At 31.7% G+C, this 19,946-nt stretch overlaps 1 protein-coding gene across 5 annotated transcripts in view; it reads right to left on the reverse strand.

Moving 5' to 3' along the window:
- The window catches only part of LOC102175120 (ankyrin repeat and KH domain-containing protein 1), a 107,708-nt gene that overhangs the window by 49,028 nt on the left and 38,734 nt on the right, over positions 1 to 19,946 (reverse strand). For 4 of the 5 annotated variants that reach the window (XM_018050277.1, XM_018050276.1, XM_018050275.1 and 1 more), the window contains exons 5-10: positions 19,262 to 19,409; positions 17,453 to 17,686; positions 14,907 to 15,001; positions 11,048 to 11,285; positions 10,621 to 10,812; positions 8,805 to 8,914 (exon numbers count right to left, since the gene is read on the reverse strand). In XM_018050277.1, coding sequence (XP_017905766.1) covers positions 8,805 to 8,914; positions 10,621 to 10,812; positions 11,048 to 11,285; positions 14,907 to 15,001; positions 17,453 to 17,686; positions 19,262 to 19,409 — 1,017 coding nt within the window. The remainder of the gene's footprint in view (positions 1 to 8,804; positions 8,915 to 10,620; positions 10,813 to 11,047; positions 11,286 to 14,906; positions 15,002 to 17,452; positions 17,687 to 19,261; positions 19,410 to 19,946) is intronic. The other variant, XM_018050278.1, reaches the window with a different exon arrangement.

Raw genomic sequence — 19,946 nt, forward strand, 5'->3', positions numbered from 1 at the left:
TTAAAAGTGAGTTGGAAGAACAGAAAAAACTAAGTAATGAGGAAACCATGAAAACCACATTAAAAGCAGCAACAACTTTACAGAAAAAATAGGGCCCTGATGGATGATCCCTATCAAGAAAGAAAACAGAGGGGAAAAAAAAAAAGAAGTGAAAAGAATCAGACATAAAGATAATACAAATAAGGGAGATTCAATATATGGATAATAAACGTCCCAGGAGAAAAAAGAATAGAAAAAGAAGTGTTCAAGGTTGAACTAGAAGAAAACTGGAGAAGGATAAGGAGAAAGAAAAGGAGAAAGGAAATAGGATGAACTAAAATCTTCAAATAGAAAGCATTCATGGTTTTCCAGGAAAAACTATTATAAAATAATACACACCAGGATACATCCTGGAGAAATCATAAAGGTTTAATATAATGAAAGAATCTTATGATAATCCAGGTAGAAAGGAAGTCGCTTACATACACTGGGGAATATTCTAGCAGGCTTTTGCAATATTTAGTACCAGAAGATAACAGAACAGAGGGCTTAGAATTTTGAGAGGAAAAAAAACAGTGATTCAATAATTCTATATATGGCTACATGGTGGGTCAATGGTAAAGAATCCGCCTGCCAATGCAGGAGACACACAAGACTCAAGTTTGAACCCTGGATTGGGAAGAGATTCCCTGGAGGAGGAAATGGCAACCCACTCTAGTATTCTTGCCTGGGAAATTCCATGGACAGAGGAGCCTGGTGGGCAATAATCCATGGGGTCACAAAGAGTCAGACACAACTTAGTAACTGAGCATGCACGCACGCACATTTCATTTATAAATACAACAAACAGTAGTCTTAAAAATGCAAACACCTTTAAACTCCTTTTTTTGGTGGAGGAGAGTAAATTCAAAACAAAATACTAATATCAGCCAGCCAAAACTTGAGTCAAGTTCAGGAAATCAGGAATTCAGAATCTATATAATATGAAAGACTAGTAAGGTAAACACTGAGTCCACCTAAATATACAATTAAACAACTTTGAGAAATAGGGTCATAAAACAGAACATAAATGTAAAGTCATATCAATGTAAAAACAAAATAACTCATGAAAATTCTATGATGTAAGACACAGTCTCCTCTTCAGAATGGAGTTAATAAATATTGTCTAAATATTAGATTTTTTAAAAATCAGTTTTTTAAAAAGAAAGTAACAAAATATTTCAAAATTTGCATTTGTACATGATATCTGAATACCTCTCCAGGAAGTAACTTTATATCTGTGTTTTACATAGTTCACCAAAGCTTTGGGAGCAATTAGTGAGCAGCTAACAGGGCTATTTGGAACACTGTGATTTTTTAAGATAAAAGTAACATGGGGGCTATGATCAGAGATTAGAAAATTAAATTATAAAAAAAGAAAGGAAGGAAGCCAGAAGAAATCTAACTCATTTTAATGAGAATTAAGAATCTGGAGACCTCGATTGCTAATAGAAGTGTAGACTGGTTCAGCATTTTTGAACAATTTAGCAGTAGCTATCAAATTTCTAGCTGTGGACCCGCTGATAATCAGCAATTTCACTTCAAGGAATTTATCCCTATAGATAAACTCACAAAAGGTGCAAAGATATATAAATGTGCATACAATATTTGTAATATTTAAAAATTATAATAACTCAAATGTTTATGAATAAATAAGTGGTTAATCAATTATACAGCACACAGGAAACCTGTGAAAAAGAGTGAGAAATCTTAGGGATTGATAGAAAAAATATTATATTAAAAAGAAAAAAGTTTCAGAACAGTATATGTGATAACAAACCTATTCATATAAAAAAGAGATACAGCTCACAAACACAGAATATACACATGCTTGGGTGTACAGAAATATCTAGAAAGACAGACAACATATTGCTTAAGTTAAAAAAAAAATCTTATGAAGGTTTCTATTTTGTAAGATTTAATATAGACAACAAACTGATCTTTCAAAATTTTTGTCTTTTAAGGTAAGTCCATATCAAATCTTAATTTCCAGAAGTAAGAACCAGAGGGTGCCAATATATCCACATTCAAAATACCGTTTCCACTAGTTCAACTATTCTAGGAAAACCTCCCCCAAAGTTCATTTGGCTGGTAGAATAGTCTAAGAAAAGCCAACAGAGGTCAGAGAGCTTACTTTCTACGGTTAGGGAGGAAAATCAGTGACAAGCCACTACAATATATTCAAGGGGCCCAATTTACTCAGTGCAGAAGTGCTTCAATTTTTATTCTAATGTTAAAAATAATAAACCTTAAAAGCTATGATCAGTTCTACAGAGAAAATCAGTATAGTAAAAACCAAAATTCTATTTAAGTAAGGAATTATACAAAGCACTAAGCATTAGAGTATGTATTTCTTTCAATATGTGACTTTTCATCATATCTATATAAAATATCTCCAGAAGAATAGAAGGAAAGAACAACACTGATTGCCAATAGAGAGGAAAACTGGCTGCCCATGAGACACTTTAAAACTTTACGAATTTTGAAACGTATGTAAAGGCATTACCTATTTAAAAAATAAGAAAAACTACAACTCATTTGCACAGGACCAACTATTACTCAATATGGCAAAGATGCAGAATTAGCAACATTGTGTACCTACTACACTTCTTTAGGTTGGTTCTACGTATTTTCTTTGATACTGCATCTACAGCAGATTATGAACATAAAGAAAGAAACCATGTCCTATCTTGTCCCTGGAAACACTTGTCTTCTACCCTTACTTTCAAGATAGTGAACATCTTGAAGCAAAACAGTATTTCTAAATTCCTAGCCACTGAATATTATCTGTGTATACTTGAAAGCCAAAGCTGAAAAAACAATCTTAAAGAAATTTTGAAAAGTTTGAAGCCACATAAGATGAGAAGAGGATGTAACAAAAGTTTATTCTGCTACCTAAAATAAAATTTAACTGAAGGAAAAGAAGAATAAATTCTTAATTAAACAATTCCAAAGATAACTGGAGAGATTTTATTCTTAAGGAAACAATTTACTTAAAAATTGATGTCAAGGAAACTATTCCTACTTCTTTGACAGTATTTAAATAGGAAAAAATATTGATAGTAAAAAGATAGGGTGGAAGACATAATGATTTAGCATTATATTGCCAAATAGTCTTTACTGGGGTGGCCTTGCCAAGTTACTGTATTTTCTAGGGATTGGTAACTTTTATCTATTAAAATATTTTATAGTAAGCTAAATCTGCTAATTATTAACTATAAATACCATCCCAAATTAAGTAATTTAATACATTTAATATACACAAAGATTTCAAGAGATAGAATCATTTGTGTAACACATCACTGCTATTAATGATGAGTCACAACTAAAATTTCATTTTCTTCAAGAATCCCATAGCACTTTACACATTCTTGGGCTAAGCATTCATCTAGTCCATTCAATACCTCCAAACAAGTAGCTGCTTAACTTGTTCTCTAAAAAAACATAAAATTAAATTCCTTAACACATCATTAAAGATCTTCTGATCCAAACCCCTCATAAAAAAAAGAAAAGGGGAGAAAAGAGGAAAAAAGAAAAAAAAAAAAAAAGCCTAGGGAGTCTCAGTGATTTGCTAGCACATTCAGCAGAACCAAAGAAAGAATATTTACATGACTTGGGTAAAATAGCTCAGAAAAAATACTAGATTTCATTTTACAGATGAAATTATTGAGGCAACTATTTACTTAAAGATCAGTGGTTTTATGGCTACAATGAAAATTTAGGTCTTCCCTAATGTTCAGAGCATCTCTAATGTAGACGTTTTTCTAAATAACCTAAGCACAGCCTTTGTCACTCATTAGCCCTCCATTCAGAAATAGGATTGCAGGGTGCTTTCTGCAGGTACTTCTACCTTTTAGTTGATTTATTTTCAAACAGCAAAGAAGGCCTACAACATGCTAAAATAGATCATAAAAAATCTTTATATGAACACAACTAGAATGTATTTACTTTCTCTAATATCTATATCAGTTGTTTATTATGGGAAATACTACTTGAGTTCCTCTTCTAAAATGAAAGGCCAAGGAGCTGGAGACAAGGAAGGAATACTAATTTATATATCACTCTCCCTTTCCAACCTTAGCTTTGTTGCGTGAAGGAAAATTCATGACAAGTATTTCTTTTATGTTAACCAATGTATCAAAGTTTTAGTATTGAAATTAACATGCCATGATGAAAACAGAAAGATTCTACCATTTTCACAAATGGTTTGAAAAACACAGCCACCACCAAATCAATGTAACTCTTTACAGATTTCAACTTATAAGTACTGAGAATGTATTATACAATATGGTAAATATAATTCACACTGTATGTTATATATGAAAGCTGTTAAGAGAGCAAATCCTAATAGACCTTGTGACAAGAAATAAATTTTTTTTCTATTTCTTTAACTTTGTGTCTACATGAGATGGAGGAGGGCATGGCAACCCACTCTAGTATCCTAAGCCTGAGAATCCCATGGACAGAGAAACCTGGTGTGCTATAGTCCATAGGGTCACAAAGAGTTGGACACAACTGAAGTGACTTAGAACACACAGCATATGAGATGATATATGTTCAGTAATTTATTATGATAATTCCAAATTAAATTTATACAATGTTGTATGTCAAATGTATCTTAAACCTGGAATAAAAATTTTTTTTAAATAAAACACAATAAAACTCCTATATATAGATAAATACGTATTTTTAAAACATATATATATATATGTATCTCACTTAAAAACAGAAAAAACAATGCTTACATGTTAACTAACACAGTGTTGCCACCTAAACATACTATCATTAGGGCCTTTGTAAACTCTGACTTGATGCAGTCATCTTCCATAGACATGAAGCAACTCTAACAATAAAATGGACATGGAAGCCAGGAAAACAAAGATTAACAAAGTAAGTCAAGATTAAAAGCAAGCAAGCCAAAAGAAGAGAAAGAAGCAGAGTAGTGTTTTACAATCCAAATTATACTCTTGAATAGTTCATGCAAATTCTCCACCTTGAACATAAAAGTAATAGTGAACAGGGAGCTAAAGGACTGTGGTAAAAGAAATCAAGCCATGTAAGTGCTTTAGCTCAAGTAAGCTATCAAGACAGGAACAAGAATGAAACATTAAAACTCTGTCTTCTGGTCTAAAAACCTGTAAATAGGGAGAAAGGCCTAGAGTAATAACTATACAGGACACCAGGACAGTCACTCAGAGACTATGGAACTGAATCAACTTCAGTTTTTGTTTTTCTAATTCTGTAGATGTTGATTTTATTTTTACTTTTTATTTTTTGGCAGCACAGCTGTGGGATCTTAGCTCCCCAATCAGGAATGAAACCTGTCCGTGTATGCCCCCTGCAGTAGAAGCATGGTCTTAACCACAGGACTGCCAGGGAAGTCCCTCAACTTCAGTTTTGAAATGGTATTTATTGGTTATTTTTGGCCGAGCAATTGAGTAACAAATTTGTAAGGACACTGATAGTATATTTCTTTTCAGAGAAACAAGATTAGTTTTCAAAGGCAGGTGTCTTCTCTTTTTTAAAAAATTCCTTTTAGATTTTAAATATATTACAGAGTGCCAATGTTTTTTAATAAAAACTTTCTTACAATGGATTTACATCATATTATACTTGTCATTATATCAAATACTAAAAACAAATTTGGGCCCAGTAAAAGATGCTGTGCTGAGAAAGTAAACACATAAAGGAATACTATCTTTCAATATACAATGATCTCCATTACAGAGGTAACAAGAAGTGCAAACAGCAGGAAGATATGGATTAGGTGATTTGTTCAAGGCTCTCTGCTTATTGAGTGGTTAAAATGATTCTGCATGCTAATAGGGAGAATTTTCAAAAAACTCTGCAATTAATGGACAGTTTTTATTTCATTTAATTTTTGATTTCTAAAAGGAACATTTTAAATGGCTTATTTAAGACTCCTAATCTCATTCAAAGGTTTTTAGTAATGGACTATTGACATTTATATAATTATTACAAAGTTAGACAAGTTACATATCAATTCATAATCTTCTAAATATGATGGACATTCAGTGGTTTTTTTTTACTAAAAATATCTATAAATACTTTTTCATTTTAAATATTTTTAAAACAAGAAAAAATCAAATCTCATAGAACATGCACATATTTTGAGGATCTACCTAAAAAGCTCAAGTATACAATCAGTTCTGGCTGAAGATTTTTTAAAAAGTATTAAATAAGAAACTGTCTAGATTTCCTTTAAAACTAAGTTCTAAAGTATACCTCCTACACAAGTAGAATGAAAAGCCTTAAAAACTCTTAGTTTCATCTCAGAAAACAATAAAAGGAATTCAAATTGTTGTATTACATTTTTATGAAACTATAATTAACATCCTGATTCTAGTACAGAATATTTTAAAGAATGAGAGACAACAGCTTTTAAGCTCCTTTAAAAAAATAATAACAAAGCCTTGAATTGTGGCAAAAGTTAAGCTCTAAAAATCTAAGAAAACATGAGGTTAGTCCAGATTGTGTTTCAAAGACTGACTTGTGAGTTCTTATTTAAAACTGAAGGTTAAAATAATTACCCACAAAATGAAGATTCTCAAAAAACAACTATTTACCTTAAAGAACTACCAAACCTAGACATCGAGAACACATCTACGGGATCCAGAAATGTTAAACAACTTACTCTATGCAATGGGAGCATAGAGTTTTTCCAATTCCAACCCACAGTCCTAAACAGACATTAGGAGATGACAGAAAAGAACAAAGGACAAGAAAGATGCTGCCTTTTTAGGTCCAGTTAACAAGAATTATCAGTCATTTTTTCCTCAGGATTCAAGGACTGATCTGCCTGCACTTCTTGTTTTTCAGTAGGTCGTTCATTGCTCACCTCTGGCTTATAGTAAATCTGGAAATTATTTATAGGTTTAAAATATCAAACTAACTATACTTTTCCACACTTTCCACATTTTCTATAAAGAACAAGAATTGCTTTTTACAATCAGGAAAATAACATTAAAATTGAAATATCTTTCCCTAGACAGCAAAAGCAGGAAACAGGAATCTTTTTTTTTTCCAATGGAAAATTATATATGAAATAATTCAAAAGTAGAAAAAAGGAAAAAGTTATATACATGCAATTATTAGATCTAATAATTTACAACAGTGAGATATAAAAAGTAAAAGTTCAATAATAAATGAATGATGATGGCTCATCAAATTGATGGAATATTATGGACAAGTTACAAACATAGAGAATATGTAGCAATAAGGAAAAGATTATGATAGAACATACAGCTGGAAATAATTTAATTATAGTTATATATAAATATGAATACAAAGATGGTTTACAAAATAGAAAACAATTATGTTAGAATAACAGCATGAGCTCTGTACTTAAGATAAATATGTATCTAAGCCATCTTTAATCTTATATTTAGAATGTAAAACAATATGACAAATGAAAATCTATCTGCTTGTTTAATGAAATTCTTCTAAGGAACTTTCATCACAAGCAACTGACCTAATTACAGAAGACTATAAGACATTTAAAAATATTTCATAACAAATTTTTAAAATCAGTAAGTTTTGCTATACTTTATACTGCATTTAATAGGTAATTTTTCTTTTTTCTATTTAATATGTTTAGAAGAACTCCTAGTAAATAAGTTAAGGAAGTGACTTTGCTATGGAAAAATGGAAGAACAATGAATTTTATAAGAATTCAGAGGATAAGAATATTATATTTGCTTACAGTATCTAAGATTTTATGCTCTATCCTATTTATTTCAAGTGATCAAATACTTCAATTCTTAATTTTTATAGATGACCCAAAGCAGAAGATTAAGATCTATTTAACATACCTGTTATAATTTTCAAACACAAAAATTACACCTCTTAGAAATTCTAACTGGCAGAACCTCATTAATGAGAATGAATGCTAGTGTTATCATTACCATATTTAGTAGTAGTAGAAATCATGATAAACAAATAGCATAATTACACTATATTCTTATTTTAGTTAGTAATTATTTTCCACAATGTTCTGAGGGATTCTGGGAGGAACTGCTGTTACAAGAAATGGATTAAAAGACAATACTTAGGAAGTTTTCTCTATATGAGGGAAATTAGTAAAGTTGATTGTCTACAACATTTATAACTATGTGTGCCTCACATAGATTTTTAAGAAATAAATAAAGGAATTGTGGAAGAAACTCCAGAAAGCAGTTTAAAATACTCTCACAAAAAGCAAACATTTCAGCAAGAAGCACAAACCTTCTTCAAGAGGATATTATTTTACAATTTTCCATTGTTTTAAAGATTATTACACTTATGAACCTGCCATCTAATTTGAAACTTTAAAAAGCCAAAATAGAAGATATTAAAAGAACAGAAAAAGAATGAAATGCTCTAATAATGTTGTTAGGAAGATGACAGTAGTTTTATTTTAAATGTCTAACTAATTAGAAAAACATAAAATCACTCAGTGATTTGAAAGGTTATTCTATTCTATAAACATATCATTGCATTTATATATCCATACAGGGCAGTTTAAAAGGTTCAGGAATGTTAAATGGGACTGGGGTGAGAGGAAGAAAGAAATAAATGGTTTTACCTAGAAAAAAACAGTATGCCCTTTTAAAAATTATTTTCAAATACATTTAATAAATGAAACAACTAAGAACAAGTAGCCAGATTTTCAAGTTATTTTATATAAAGCATGTTAACTATTGATCTGCTTTACTGGTGTTTTCTAAATGTTAAAAATAAAGGAATTAACATTCATACAAAAATATATGAAATTAAAAATCTCTTACTAAATCGGCCCCTGCTTGAAGTAAAACATCTGCAACATCTGTGTGTCCATTTTCACAAGCGTAGGTTAAAGCCGTGTCTCCTGTTGCTGTTGTAGCATGAACATTAGCACCTGGCAAGCAAAAAAAATTACACATTTATTCTGTGAATTTTAAAATTATATTAGATAATTTGATTTTATAAGTTGGTGAAACTCATAAACTCTAAATGTGAAAGCATCAGAATATATTTTAAGAATCCTAATTTTCCTTTAAAAATGCTTTGAAAAAAATGCTTTTAGCCATAAAGAAATTATACCAAACAACTAAAAACTATAACAGTCTTTCTATATATCCCCAGTAAGATATACTCTAAGAAATAAAAGAGATGCGAAAACAAAAAATACAAAAAATATCAATTTTCAGAAATCATACTGGCAGTAGTTTTAGTTTCTCCTGAGACAATTTTATGAATACTTTTTATGATTACATATGATTACATAAAAAGTGATTCTCAAGCCACGAGACAGTTTCATAAACTACCCACTTCAAATTAGCAAAAGTAGCTAAATGTGAGAATTAATGGTGACATGAGAGAAAAGACAGTGTCAGGAGCTCTAAGTTTGAATATTGGCCCTGTCACTTATTAGCTTGATTTGCTTAGAGAAGCTATGAAACATGATTGTACATTAGTTTCTGTATCTGTAAGATGTGTGTACTTCTTCTTAATAGACCATTGGCCAATGGTAATTAATAGAGAGAACACATGAGCTGAGCAAAATGTCTGATATCCAGTGATTTCTTAGTTAACATTATTTATTCCTTTTTTTAAAAGTCCCTTAACAATACCACGACTACTTAGAGGGACGTGGGAAGAATGAAGACTGGTGAAGAAAGACTCTTGAATAGGACACAGACAATTATAGAAAATAATGAGAGACTAGTAACTGAATAATATACCTACATATACTATTTATAGCAAATAATAATTTTTGAGCCAAGGAAGAGGTCAGCTTATATGGTTGATTTGTGCAACGGTTCAAAATCTAAACAATCATTCACGCCATTAATGATCTGGATTAATAAATTACTTTAATAATAATTCCAAGGAAAAATTGTTGCTGGTTATAATCAAATTAACAGTAAAAGCCCAAAAAGGATCAATAAAATTTTGCTAATATTTCATTTCCCTTTATACATTAATTTCCTTACACATCAAGTTTTAAACAATTTATTAGACATGGATTAAAAAAATCTATATTACTTTCAAAGGAAATATAAAGGCTTATATCTGCCTGGATCAATTTTTTGATATATTCTTAACTTGCTCTATCAAGAAAACTATATGTAAAAACACTGATTTCTTACTACTGCTTCACAATATATAAAGCACAAATTATTTTATATAAAGACCAAATATTTCCACCCAAAAAAAATTTCCACTTTTTCATTCATTCTTTTTTTTTTGATAAGTAAGAAATGTCAAGAAATGACATTATCAAAAGTTACAGAGGTTATCAAATTATAACCTCTATGTCATCCCTATATTCTCTAACTGAAAGACTATAGAAGGAGTTAATTTCTCCCCTTCAGAAACTACAAATCATTCAATGGAAAGAGAAGGTCAATGGGAAGTCTTACCATCACTAAGCAAACATTAACTACTTTATAAAACTTTTTTTTTTTAAGACATTTTTGGAGATTAAAAAGCCTAAGACGAGAGTTAAATTATGGAGCTGTTTTTCAACCTTTGTAGAAATGAAAAAAATAGAGTTAATTGTTAAAGTTATGAAAGCAATATAAAATTCTTTCTCTAAAAGGCGTTTTAAAAGCCACATACCAGCAGCCAGTAAGTATTTAACCAACTCCAGGTGTCCTTCCTGAGAAGCCTCCATCAGAGGTGTGGAGCAGCCGAGTTCTATGTCAGCCCCTGCCTTAATCAGGAAGTCTGCAACTTCAGAAAAACCTCCACAGCAAGCCAACGTCAGAGCAGTTTCTTGGGTTTCTTCTGTCTGAGCATTTATATTTGCTCCTGGGGAAATCATAAAAATAGATAAAACTATAGTTACAAAACATTTACAATAAAGTGTTCTGATTTCTGATAATTATCTCTTATTTTTTCTGTTTCTGGTGTTCTACCCAGGGTGTTGAAAACTTATTTTATCATCAATGCAAACAATATCTTAGTTGTAATAAACTTCAGTGATACTGACACAAAAATTCAAAGGAAATTGGTTTTTTTAATTAAAGAAGTAGAACTATTTTACCTTGTGCCAAGAGTAGTGCCACCATCTCTTCATGTCCCTCCCGAGCAGCTTCCATCAAAGGAGTATATCCTTCATCATTAACTTCTTCAAGATTTGCTCCCCTTTCAATAAGCAGAGCTGCCAATTCAACATGTCCTCCACAGGCAGCCAGAGTTAACGGCGACTCGAATGAATCTGCAGGCATATTCACTTGAGCACCACTATCCAAAAGCAAACGTGCTACCTCTACATGTCCATCCTGCAGATTTTCAGAAGTAAAACAAGAAGAAAGGAATTTTTGTCTTGATATTTTTTAAGTGGGAGAAGAAAAGCAACAGATTGTGGAAAGACAGGAGGGAAGAAAAGGAGAGGCAGCTTAGATGCATATGTATTATCATACCCATCTGAGAAGTTTTGAAATCTGTCTTATCAAAAGTCCATTAAAATTATTTTACCTTACTTTAGAGTAAGCCCAAAATTTTCCGTAAGAATCAGACTTGGTACATACAGTTATAATTTCAAATAATTTTTAATTTCTACATTCTCTTAAGTTCAAAAAACTATTAAATCCATAGTCATCAGTAACTCAAAATAAAATAATTACTATTTATACTACAGCCAGGGTCAAATATAGCTATAGCCTCAAACTTAAGCGTCATGTTTAAGTGTAGAGATTGTGTTAGATCTATTTAAGAAACAAAGACTGAGAAAAAGTAACAACAAATTCTGTGAAGTCATTATCACTTGGGATTATATCACCAAGGTAAATCCCTGTGGACTGATACTATCTTATATTTTTTCTCATCACTAGTTTGTTGTAATAAGGCAAAGAATTTTACAAAGATGAAAAAATTACTCACTTGTAAATAATTTTACCATGAGCCTATCTGCATAGATAGGCAATTAACAAAATATTCTCATGGAGGTATCCATTCTACCCCTTTATCATCATAAATACATTTCTTTAGTTTCAAATTCTTTGCTTCAAAATTTTATGGGTCTTAACTCCTGTGGCAAATAAAGATAGAGCTGGTATGTTGTTCTTTATTTTTAAAAAATGACCCAAATATTGCTAATGAAAAGTAAACAGAGTAGAAAAATACGGTTTTATAAGGTTGGGAAACTCTTCTACTGAAGAACTAATGAAAGAAACCTTAAATATTAGGTTTCAGTATCTATCTAGAGTTTTATTATACTTAACTGTATAAGTTAGTTATAATCACTTTAGCTTTAATATGAACAAATACTTCACATTAAAATAAAACACATTTTTACCAAATTCCTATATTGAGTTATTTAGCATCTGAAATATATACCTAATTTAAAAGAAAATCAGGGTTTATAAGTGCCCACAAATCAGGGAACTACTATTGCACCCAGCTTCTTTAGGTTCCCAAGAAACTGTTTTGTATGAATTTAATTTTTGAAGATTCTTTGTATATTCTGCTAACATATCTAGAGTACAGACCTTAACAGAGAAATTGTGCTAAGAACTTTTAAAATATTAATGAACAGTATTATTTCTAACAAAGGAAAAAAGAATATGAAAATAAAATTTAAAAAGAATCATCCACTTTTTAAACAAAAAAAATTTGACCATATTTAACTGCACAGTTCAGCAGCACTAAATACATTCACATTGTTATGCAACTGTCATCATCATCCATCTCCCAAATTTTTCAATTTCCTAAAATGAAATTCTGTCCCCATTAAACACTAAGTCCTCATTCCTCCTGTAACCTCCCCCAGGCCCCTGGGCATCTAATAATGTACTAAGAACAATCAACTCTTGGGCTTCCTTGATGGCTCAGTGGTAAAGAATCCACCTGCCAAAGCAGCAGACATGGGTTTGATCCCTAGTCTGGGAAGATCCCACATGCCACAGAGCAAATAAGGCCGTGTGCCACAACTACTGAGCTTGTGCTCTAGAGCCGAGGAGCCACAAGTACTGAAGCCAGCGTGCCCTAGAGCCCACGTTCTGCAACAAGAGAAGCCACGACAATGAGAAGCCCATGCACTGCAACTACAGAGTAGCTCCTACTCACCTCAACTAGAGAAAAAGCCCGTGCAGCGCTGAAGACCCAGAGCAACCAAAAATAAATAAATAAATAAATAAAAGAATAATCTACTCTTAAAGGCCTAATATCATTATTAATTTTTTTTTAATTCTAAGAATTCAGTCTTAGCCATTGAGCAGTAGCTGCGATTGGCCTTACCCTCCTATCATAAACTATAAAAATTGGGATAAAACTGTTAGAGGCACTGGACAGCAACCAAGCTAGGGTTAGAGTTATAATCACTGAAAGAAGGAAGCACATGAGATAAGTGCTACATTCACTCTAACTTTTTCTCTTTAGGCATCTTCCAAATCATGGCCCAAGGAAATAAAGCCTAAACAAAGAGAGAACATCTCTAGGACCAAAGAGTTAAGGACCTAGGAGTAAAAGTGATGCTGAAATCAAGCCTCAATAGAATCAGGGTGATTCACTGGTAATTTAAGTACCTGACAGAACAGAATTTAATAGTCTTAAAAGAAGGACAGGATAATCCAGAGCCTTGAAAAGGGATCATCTACAGCATATGACTTCCAATAAAAAACAATTAGACATATCAAGAAGCAAGAAAAGGTAATTGACCTCAAGACATAAAACAATAAAAATTGACCCAGAATTGAATCAGATATACAAGATAAAAGAACTTCAAAACAACTACTATACTGCCTGTGTGCAGCAGTGAATACTCAGCACAGCCAAAAATAAATAAAATTTTAAAAGAATAGAAAAACAGAGGAAAATCAGTGAAACCAAAAATTGAAGGCTCATCATTAAGTTCATATGCAATCTAAAGGAAGCCTGAATAGCCAAAACCAACTTGAAAAAGAAAAACAAAGCTAGAGGACTCATACTTCCTGATGTCAAAACTTAAACAAAGCTACAATAATTACAACTTTGTGGTTCTGACTTAAAGACAAACATAGAGGCCAATGAAACAGAATAGACAGACTAGAAATAAACCTTGCATGTATAGTCAAATAATTTTTGATAAGAATGTCAAGATGATTCAAATGGGAAAAGTCAGTCTTTCTAACTTCGATGCTGGGAAAACCAGATAGTCACATGCCTAAGCATGAAATTTAACACTTAACCTAATATCATATATAAATTTACTCAAAATGGATTAAAAACCTAAATAAAAGAACTAAAACTATAAAACTTTTAGAAGAAAACATAGGACTAATGCTTCATGAAACTGGATTTGGCAATGACTTCTTGGATATGGTATCAAAGGCATAAGAAACAACAAAAAAAATAGATGAAATGGACTTTTGAAAAACAAACCAACAGAAGCACAACTTTTGTGCACAGAAGGACACTATGAACAGAGTAAAAGGGCAGTCCATGAAATGAGAGAAAATACTTATCATATATCTGATAAGGAATTAAGATCCAGACAATATAAAGAACTTCTAATATTCATCAACAAAAAACAAGCTAATTCAAGAATGGGCAAAGGATTTGAATAGACGTTTCTCTAGAAGCTATACTTCCAGAGAAAACAGTATGGTGGTGGTAATCCTCTTAATTAGAGTTCTGATATGTGTATTTTACTATGATGAAAAAGCTGGAAAGAAAATAAAAGTACATGAATGTGCTGGAAATAACATAGCTAAGCCTGCCTTTCATATGATTTCCTACATCAATAGATTTACTATGAAAAGCTAAACACTGCACACACCCCCTTCAGCCTCTAATAAAGTACAAAACTTTCAGATTCCTCACCATCTCATAATAATTTTTCCAAAAACTAGAAATAATTCTTAAAGGCTTAAATACATATGACTCTTTCGTCCCATATAATCTCAAATGCAATTTAAAATTACCATGCAAGCCTCCATTAAGGCAGTGTGCATCTCATCTGTTTTGTGCTCTTGATCTGCACCAGCATCAAGCAGAAAGCGAACCATGTCCAAATGGCCTTAAAAAAAGAAAAAAACAAATTTTAAAACTATATTTCTCAAGAACTATCAATTTAATATATAAGTATTAAAATGGGAAATATTTTTCTTTCAGATGTCTATACAAAAACTTATAAGATAACTTATTTTGCATTCAACAAATCAACAACAATTCTACAAAGCCAATCCAAAATAGTAAGCAGGCTCTCATCAAGGTCTTATCTAGGTTTTAAAGATCAAATTAGTCCAAAGCACATTAATTCAAGCTAGGTAAGGCAATAAAATGGTAATACTTATACTTTGATTTAATCTATATAAACTATAAATCAAAACACTGAAATAAAACAGAATGCCAAGTAAAGTATGTTTGGATCATATTTTTCAGAAAAAAAGCCTTAAATAATAACCATAAACTCACTGTGGCAATGAGCAGGCACAGAAAACTCCATTTAAAATAATTTCAACCTTCTTGACACATTTAGTATATAAAAAGCCTTAATAGTCAATAAGAAAAAGACAAACACTCCAGTAGAAAAATGGATGAAGGACATGAAATGGCAATTCAAAAAAAAGAAATGAAAATGAATATTAAACTGATGAAAAATATATTAAACCTTCCTACTAAACAAATGCAAATTAAAATGAGACACCATTTTTTACTATCAAAATGGCAAATATTAAAAAGAATGATAATACCCAGTGTTGGTGAGGGTGTAGGGTGGGGTAAAGGGCACTCTCAAACACTGCTGGTGGGAGTGTAAATTGGTTCAACCTTTCTAGAAGGCAATTTGGCAATATGTATCAAAAGCCTTAAAAATGTCCATACCCTTTGACCCAGCAATTCCACTTCCAGGAATTTATCCTAAGGAAATAATCAGAGATTAGGCAAAGATGTCTGCACAAGGATGTTATCACAGTGTTTTTAATAATAGTGAAAAACTGGGAACAATTCAAGTGTCCAACAATAGGCAGTTATGGTGCATCCATTTGATGTATTTGGCAGAGATTGCTAATTCCCTACCCAATATCCATTCTTTCATTTTCATCCTGATTTCATCTCAGTGGCAACATGCCTGACTAAAAGACTACATTTTCTAGTCTCTCTTGCTGCTATGTGTAGCCAATGAGATGTAGGAGGGACTTACAAGGCAGAACTTCTAGGAAGACTCCTTAAAGGTAGCTTACTAAGTTGGAAGGCATTCCTCATTTTGCCCTTACCCCCTGCATCCTTCCTAGAATATGGATTGCTGGAGCCCTAGCTACCATCTTTGAGCATAGATAATAGGTAACCTTGAAAATAGAAACCACATACTAGGATGGTGGAGCAGAAAACCAGAATGCTCATATCTTAATAAAAACGAACTGCCTTTCTAGTTCTAGATAGCCTATTTTTGTACCTTAAAAAAATTTTTTTTAATCCACGCCACTTGCAGGATCCTAGCTCTCCCACCAGGGATCGAACTTGGCATTCAGCAGTGAAGCATGGAGTCCTAACCACTGGACTGTCAGAGAATTCCTGGAATTGTTTTATATAAATGAGAATAAGTTTCTCTTTTGTTCAAATCATTATTAATTTAGGTTTTGTAACGAAAGCAGCCAAATCTACTTCTAATTAAAATAGTGAAATACCATGTGAATATCAAAAGTTGTACTACAAAAGTACTTATTGAGATGGGGAAGTGTTTGTGATATATTGCTAAATAAAATAAGCAGACTATAAAACAGTGTTAGAGTATGACCATTTAGTTTTTAAAATGTATATATACATTTTGACCTGTGGACAATGTGGAGGGTTAGGGTACAGTCAAAAATCCACATCACAGTTGGCCCTCTGTATCCATGGTTCCATATCCGAGGATTCAACCAGCTTTGAACTGTTTAGTACTACAGTACATATTTATTGAAAAAAATCCATATGTAAGTGAACCTCTGCAATTCAAACCCATGTTGTAAGAGTCAAGTGTGTATACTGTTTATAAATATACCTAAAAAACACACTGGAAGTAACTATACTAAAATATTGTTTATATGCTTTTTAAATATTTAGATGGTAACATTATATGTCATTGTAAAATTTCTTTACACTATTCTGTTTTTTAGGATTTATATATCATGTGACTATTATTATTTGAGTGTGTATTATTTTTGAAATAAAGATTGGAAAAATCATATAAAACAAAAGTTATTAAAGAATGGAAACCCTCTAAGTCTGTGCTAAGAATTCTGGTTGACTTTACAGCTAGTTGAGTAAATTTTGAATTAAAATAATAAGAAAACATATACTATGAAACTATACTATAGGAAATACAGGCTAAAATGGACTTTCTATATAATGTCTTAGAAGCTAGATAATTTTATAGCACAGGGAAAGTATAAACAATAAAAAATTAACTCATACACAGTATCCAAATATTTAAATATTCAAAGCTACTATAAAAAACTCTATAAACACATATACATTTATAGAGTACCTTTGTAGCATGCAAGTGTAAGAGCACTTTCTTTGAATTCATTAGAGTGAGTGTTGATGCCTGCCCCATGATCTAGAAGAACTCTTGCAACTTCCACATGACCTGCACTGGCTGCTTCCATTAAGGGGGTGTGTCCATTTTCATTATGATCTTCTATATTTGCTCCTTCATTAAGTAGCACTTTCACAATATCAACAAATCCTCCAGCACAGGCATAAGTTAATGCAGTGTTGCCTAACAAAAAGAAATTAAAAATTATGATAAAACTGATACAATTCCTATTATACTACTGCTCTAGTTCTATTACTTCAGTTACCTTACATAAACCACTAGAATTATTATCTCAAGCTTTTCATTGGGTTGGTTAGAAGCATCATCTGAATTTTATCACTAATTAAAAGGTTTATTAAAAATGGGCCAATTTACCTCTCTTCATATTTCCTTAGCTTGTAAAATAAGATTGTCATCTTGAAAAATTACTTCAATATATTTTAAAATAAAATATTCTAATACATCACTCAAAGTATTGTTTTTTCTTACAACACTATACAACTTAGAAACACTTAACATTTTCTACGTGTATTCATTTCTTAATTTTCTTTTACTTCCTTTACCTTTTACATTTATTCATAAGACAATTCATTGTTCTACATACATTTTCTTTCTGAAATATATGTTTAGTCTACATTTATAAGACCCAAGGAGACAAAAATAAATCTCCCTCAGCTTAACTCCTTCAAAATAAAAATTTATTTAAAAGGTCATTAGTCTTTGATCTGCCACTTATTTCTTTCTTGATTTGTTTTAAGGACTTTTATTATTAAAGGGAGTAGGGAAATGGTTTAACTACCCAATAGTATGACACTGAAGAACACTGTTTTAAAGGTTCAGCAAGAAAACTATCATTTTAAAGCCAAAGTTGTTCAGAATTCAACTGTTTTAACAGTCTCAGACATTAAGGATATTACTTTTACTACAACCATGGCAAAGTGGTCAGCAAAGTGACCTACAATCCCTTCTAAGAAGTCCTGGTCATTTAAAAATAAGTTAGGTTGCATTGGAGAAGGAAATGGCAACCCACTCCAGTGTCCTTGCCTGGAGAATCCCAGGGACTGGGGAGCCTGGTGGGCTGCCGTATATGGGGTCGCACAGAGTCGGACATGACTGAAGTGACTCAGCAGCAAGCAGCAAGTTGCATTTAACATTTATTTAAGTATGCTAACATATACTCAAATGTCACTTAATGGAACACTGATATGCTTTCATTATTGAAACTGTTTTTTAAACCATATGCTTGCTTGAGATTTAGGAATCTCATTACTAAATGCATATTTACTGTAACTCAAGACATATGACCAAGAGTTATAAAGAACCTTACTAGAGTAGCTTTCATGTTGCCAGGAAAATACCTTATTAGTAAATGCATTCTGTACACTTGACATAAAAACTCTATAAGGTTTTGACTCTCAGGTTAATATATACAAGGCAGTTGGTATTTAAATGAGACAAAGAATTGTGAAAGATACAGTTCATAAATTTGTCTCTTTAAACATTATATATCATTGTGGCAAAGAAATTGTCCCCAGAAGAAAAACTGTCAATCCTGATCAAACAGAATGTAAGAGTATTTCAAAGACTTCTGAAGATAACAAGTTAATCTATATTTTACTCAGAGATTCTAAACAATGGCTACGATTTTTCTGTATATTTACAACCAACTATCCCTAGGAATCAAATTTTTTATCTCTCAGGTTATAGTTACTCATATCAATTTATTTTCTTCAAATGAACTCATCACTTTCGACATACCTGTTGCAGACTGTGAGTTGACATCTGCATCATGAAGAAGTAACAATTTCACAATATCTAAATAACCTCCACTGGATGCTGCCATCAGGGGAGTTATATCTCCTTTATTCCCTCTGTCTTCAACATTAGCATGCATAGCAAGCAATACCTTTAAAACACATAGGCACACGGAGAGAAAATGTCAATTCTTACAATTAATAGTACTCTAGGTAATATACTGAATCTGGGAAGGTACTCTTTTAGAATAGAGACAAGTAAAAATAAAAATAATCACCTTTGGGGAAAATATGCTAGTGTTCACTGCTCAAAACATTGGTTAGACTTTATATTTTACAATACCATTACATATTATCTTTAAGTAAAATAGGTAATCATATAACCATCCAATTATAAAATTTAACTGCCACTGTCAAAAAAATTGTATTATGCTTAGGATTATCTAGCAAGGTAACAGCAAACCTAGTCACAACACAAAAACTAACTGGTAAACACATGGCTATTTCCCAATATTGCTCTAACAGAAAAAAAAAAAAAAACTAAAAAGAATTGGGATAATCCAGATGGAATGAAAGTAAATCAACATTTTTCATTATAATTGTATATTATTTCTAATGGCAAGTTTAAAATTTACTATTATTAATATTATCTCTCTGTGGTTTATTTTCCTTTCCTTTTTTACCCTATG

This window comes from Capra hircus, chromosome 7 (genome assembly GCF_001704415.2).
Source record: "Capra hircus breed San Clemente chromosome 7, ASM170441v1, whole genome shotgun sequence".
Lineage (NCBI taxonomy): Eukaryota > Metazoa > Chordata > Mammalia > Artiodactyla > Bovidae > Capra > Capra hircus.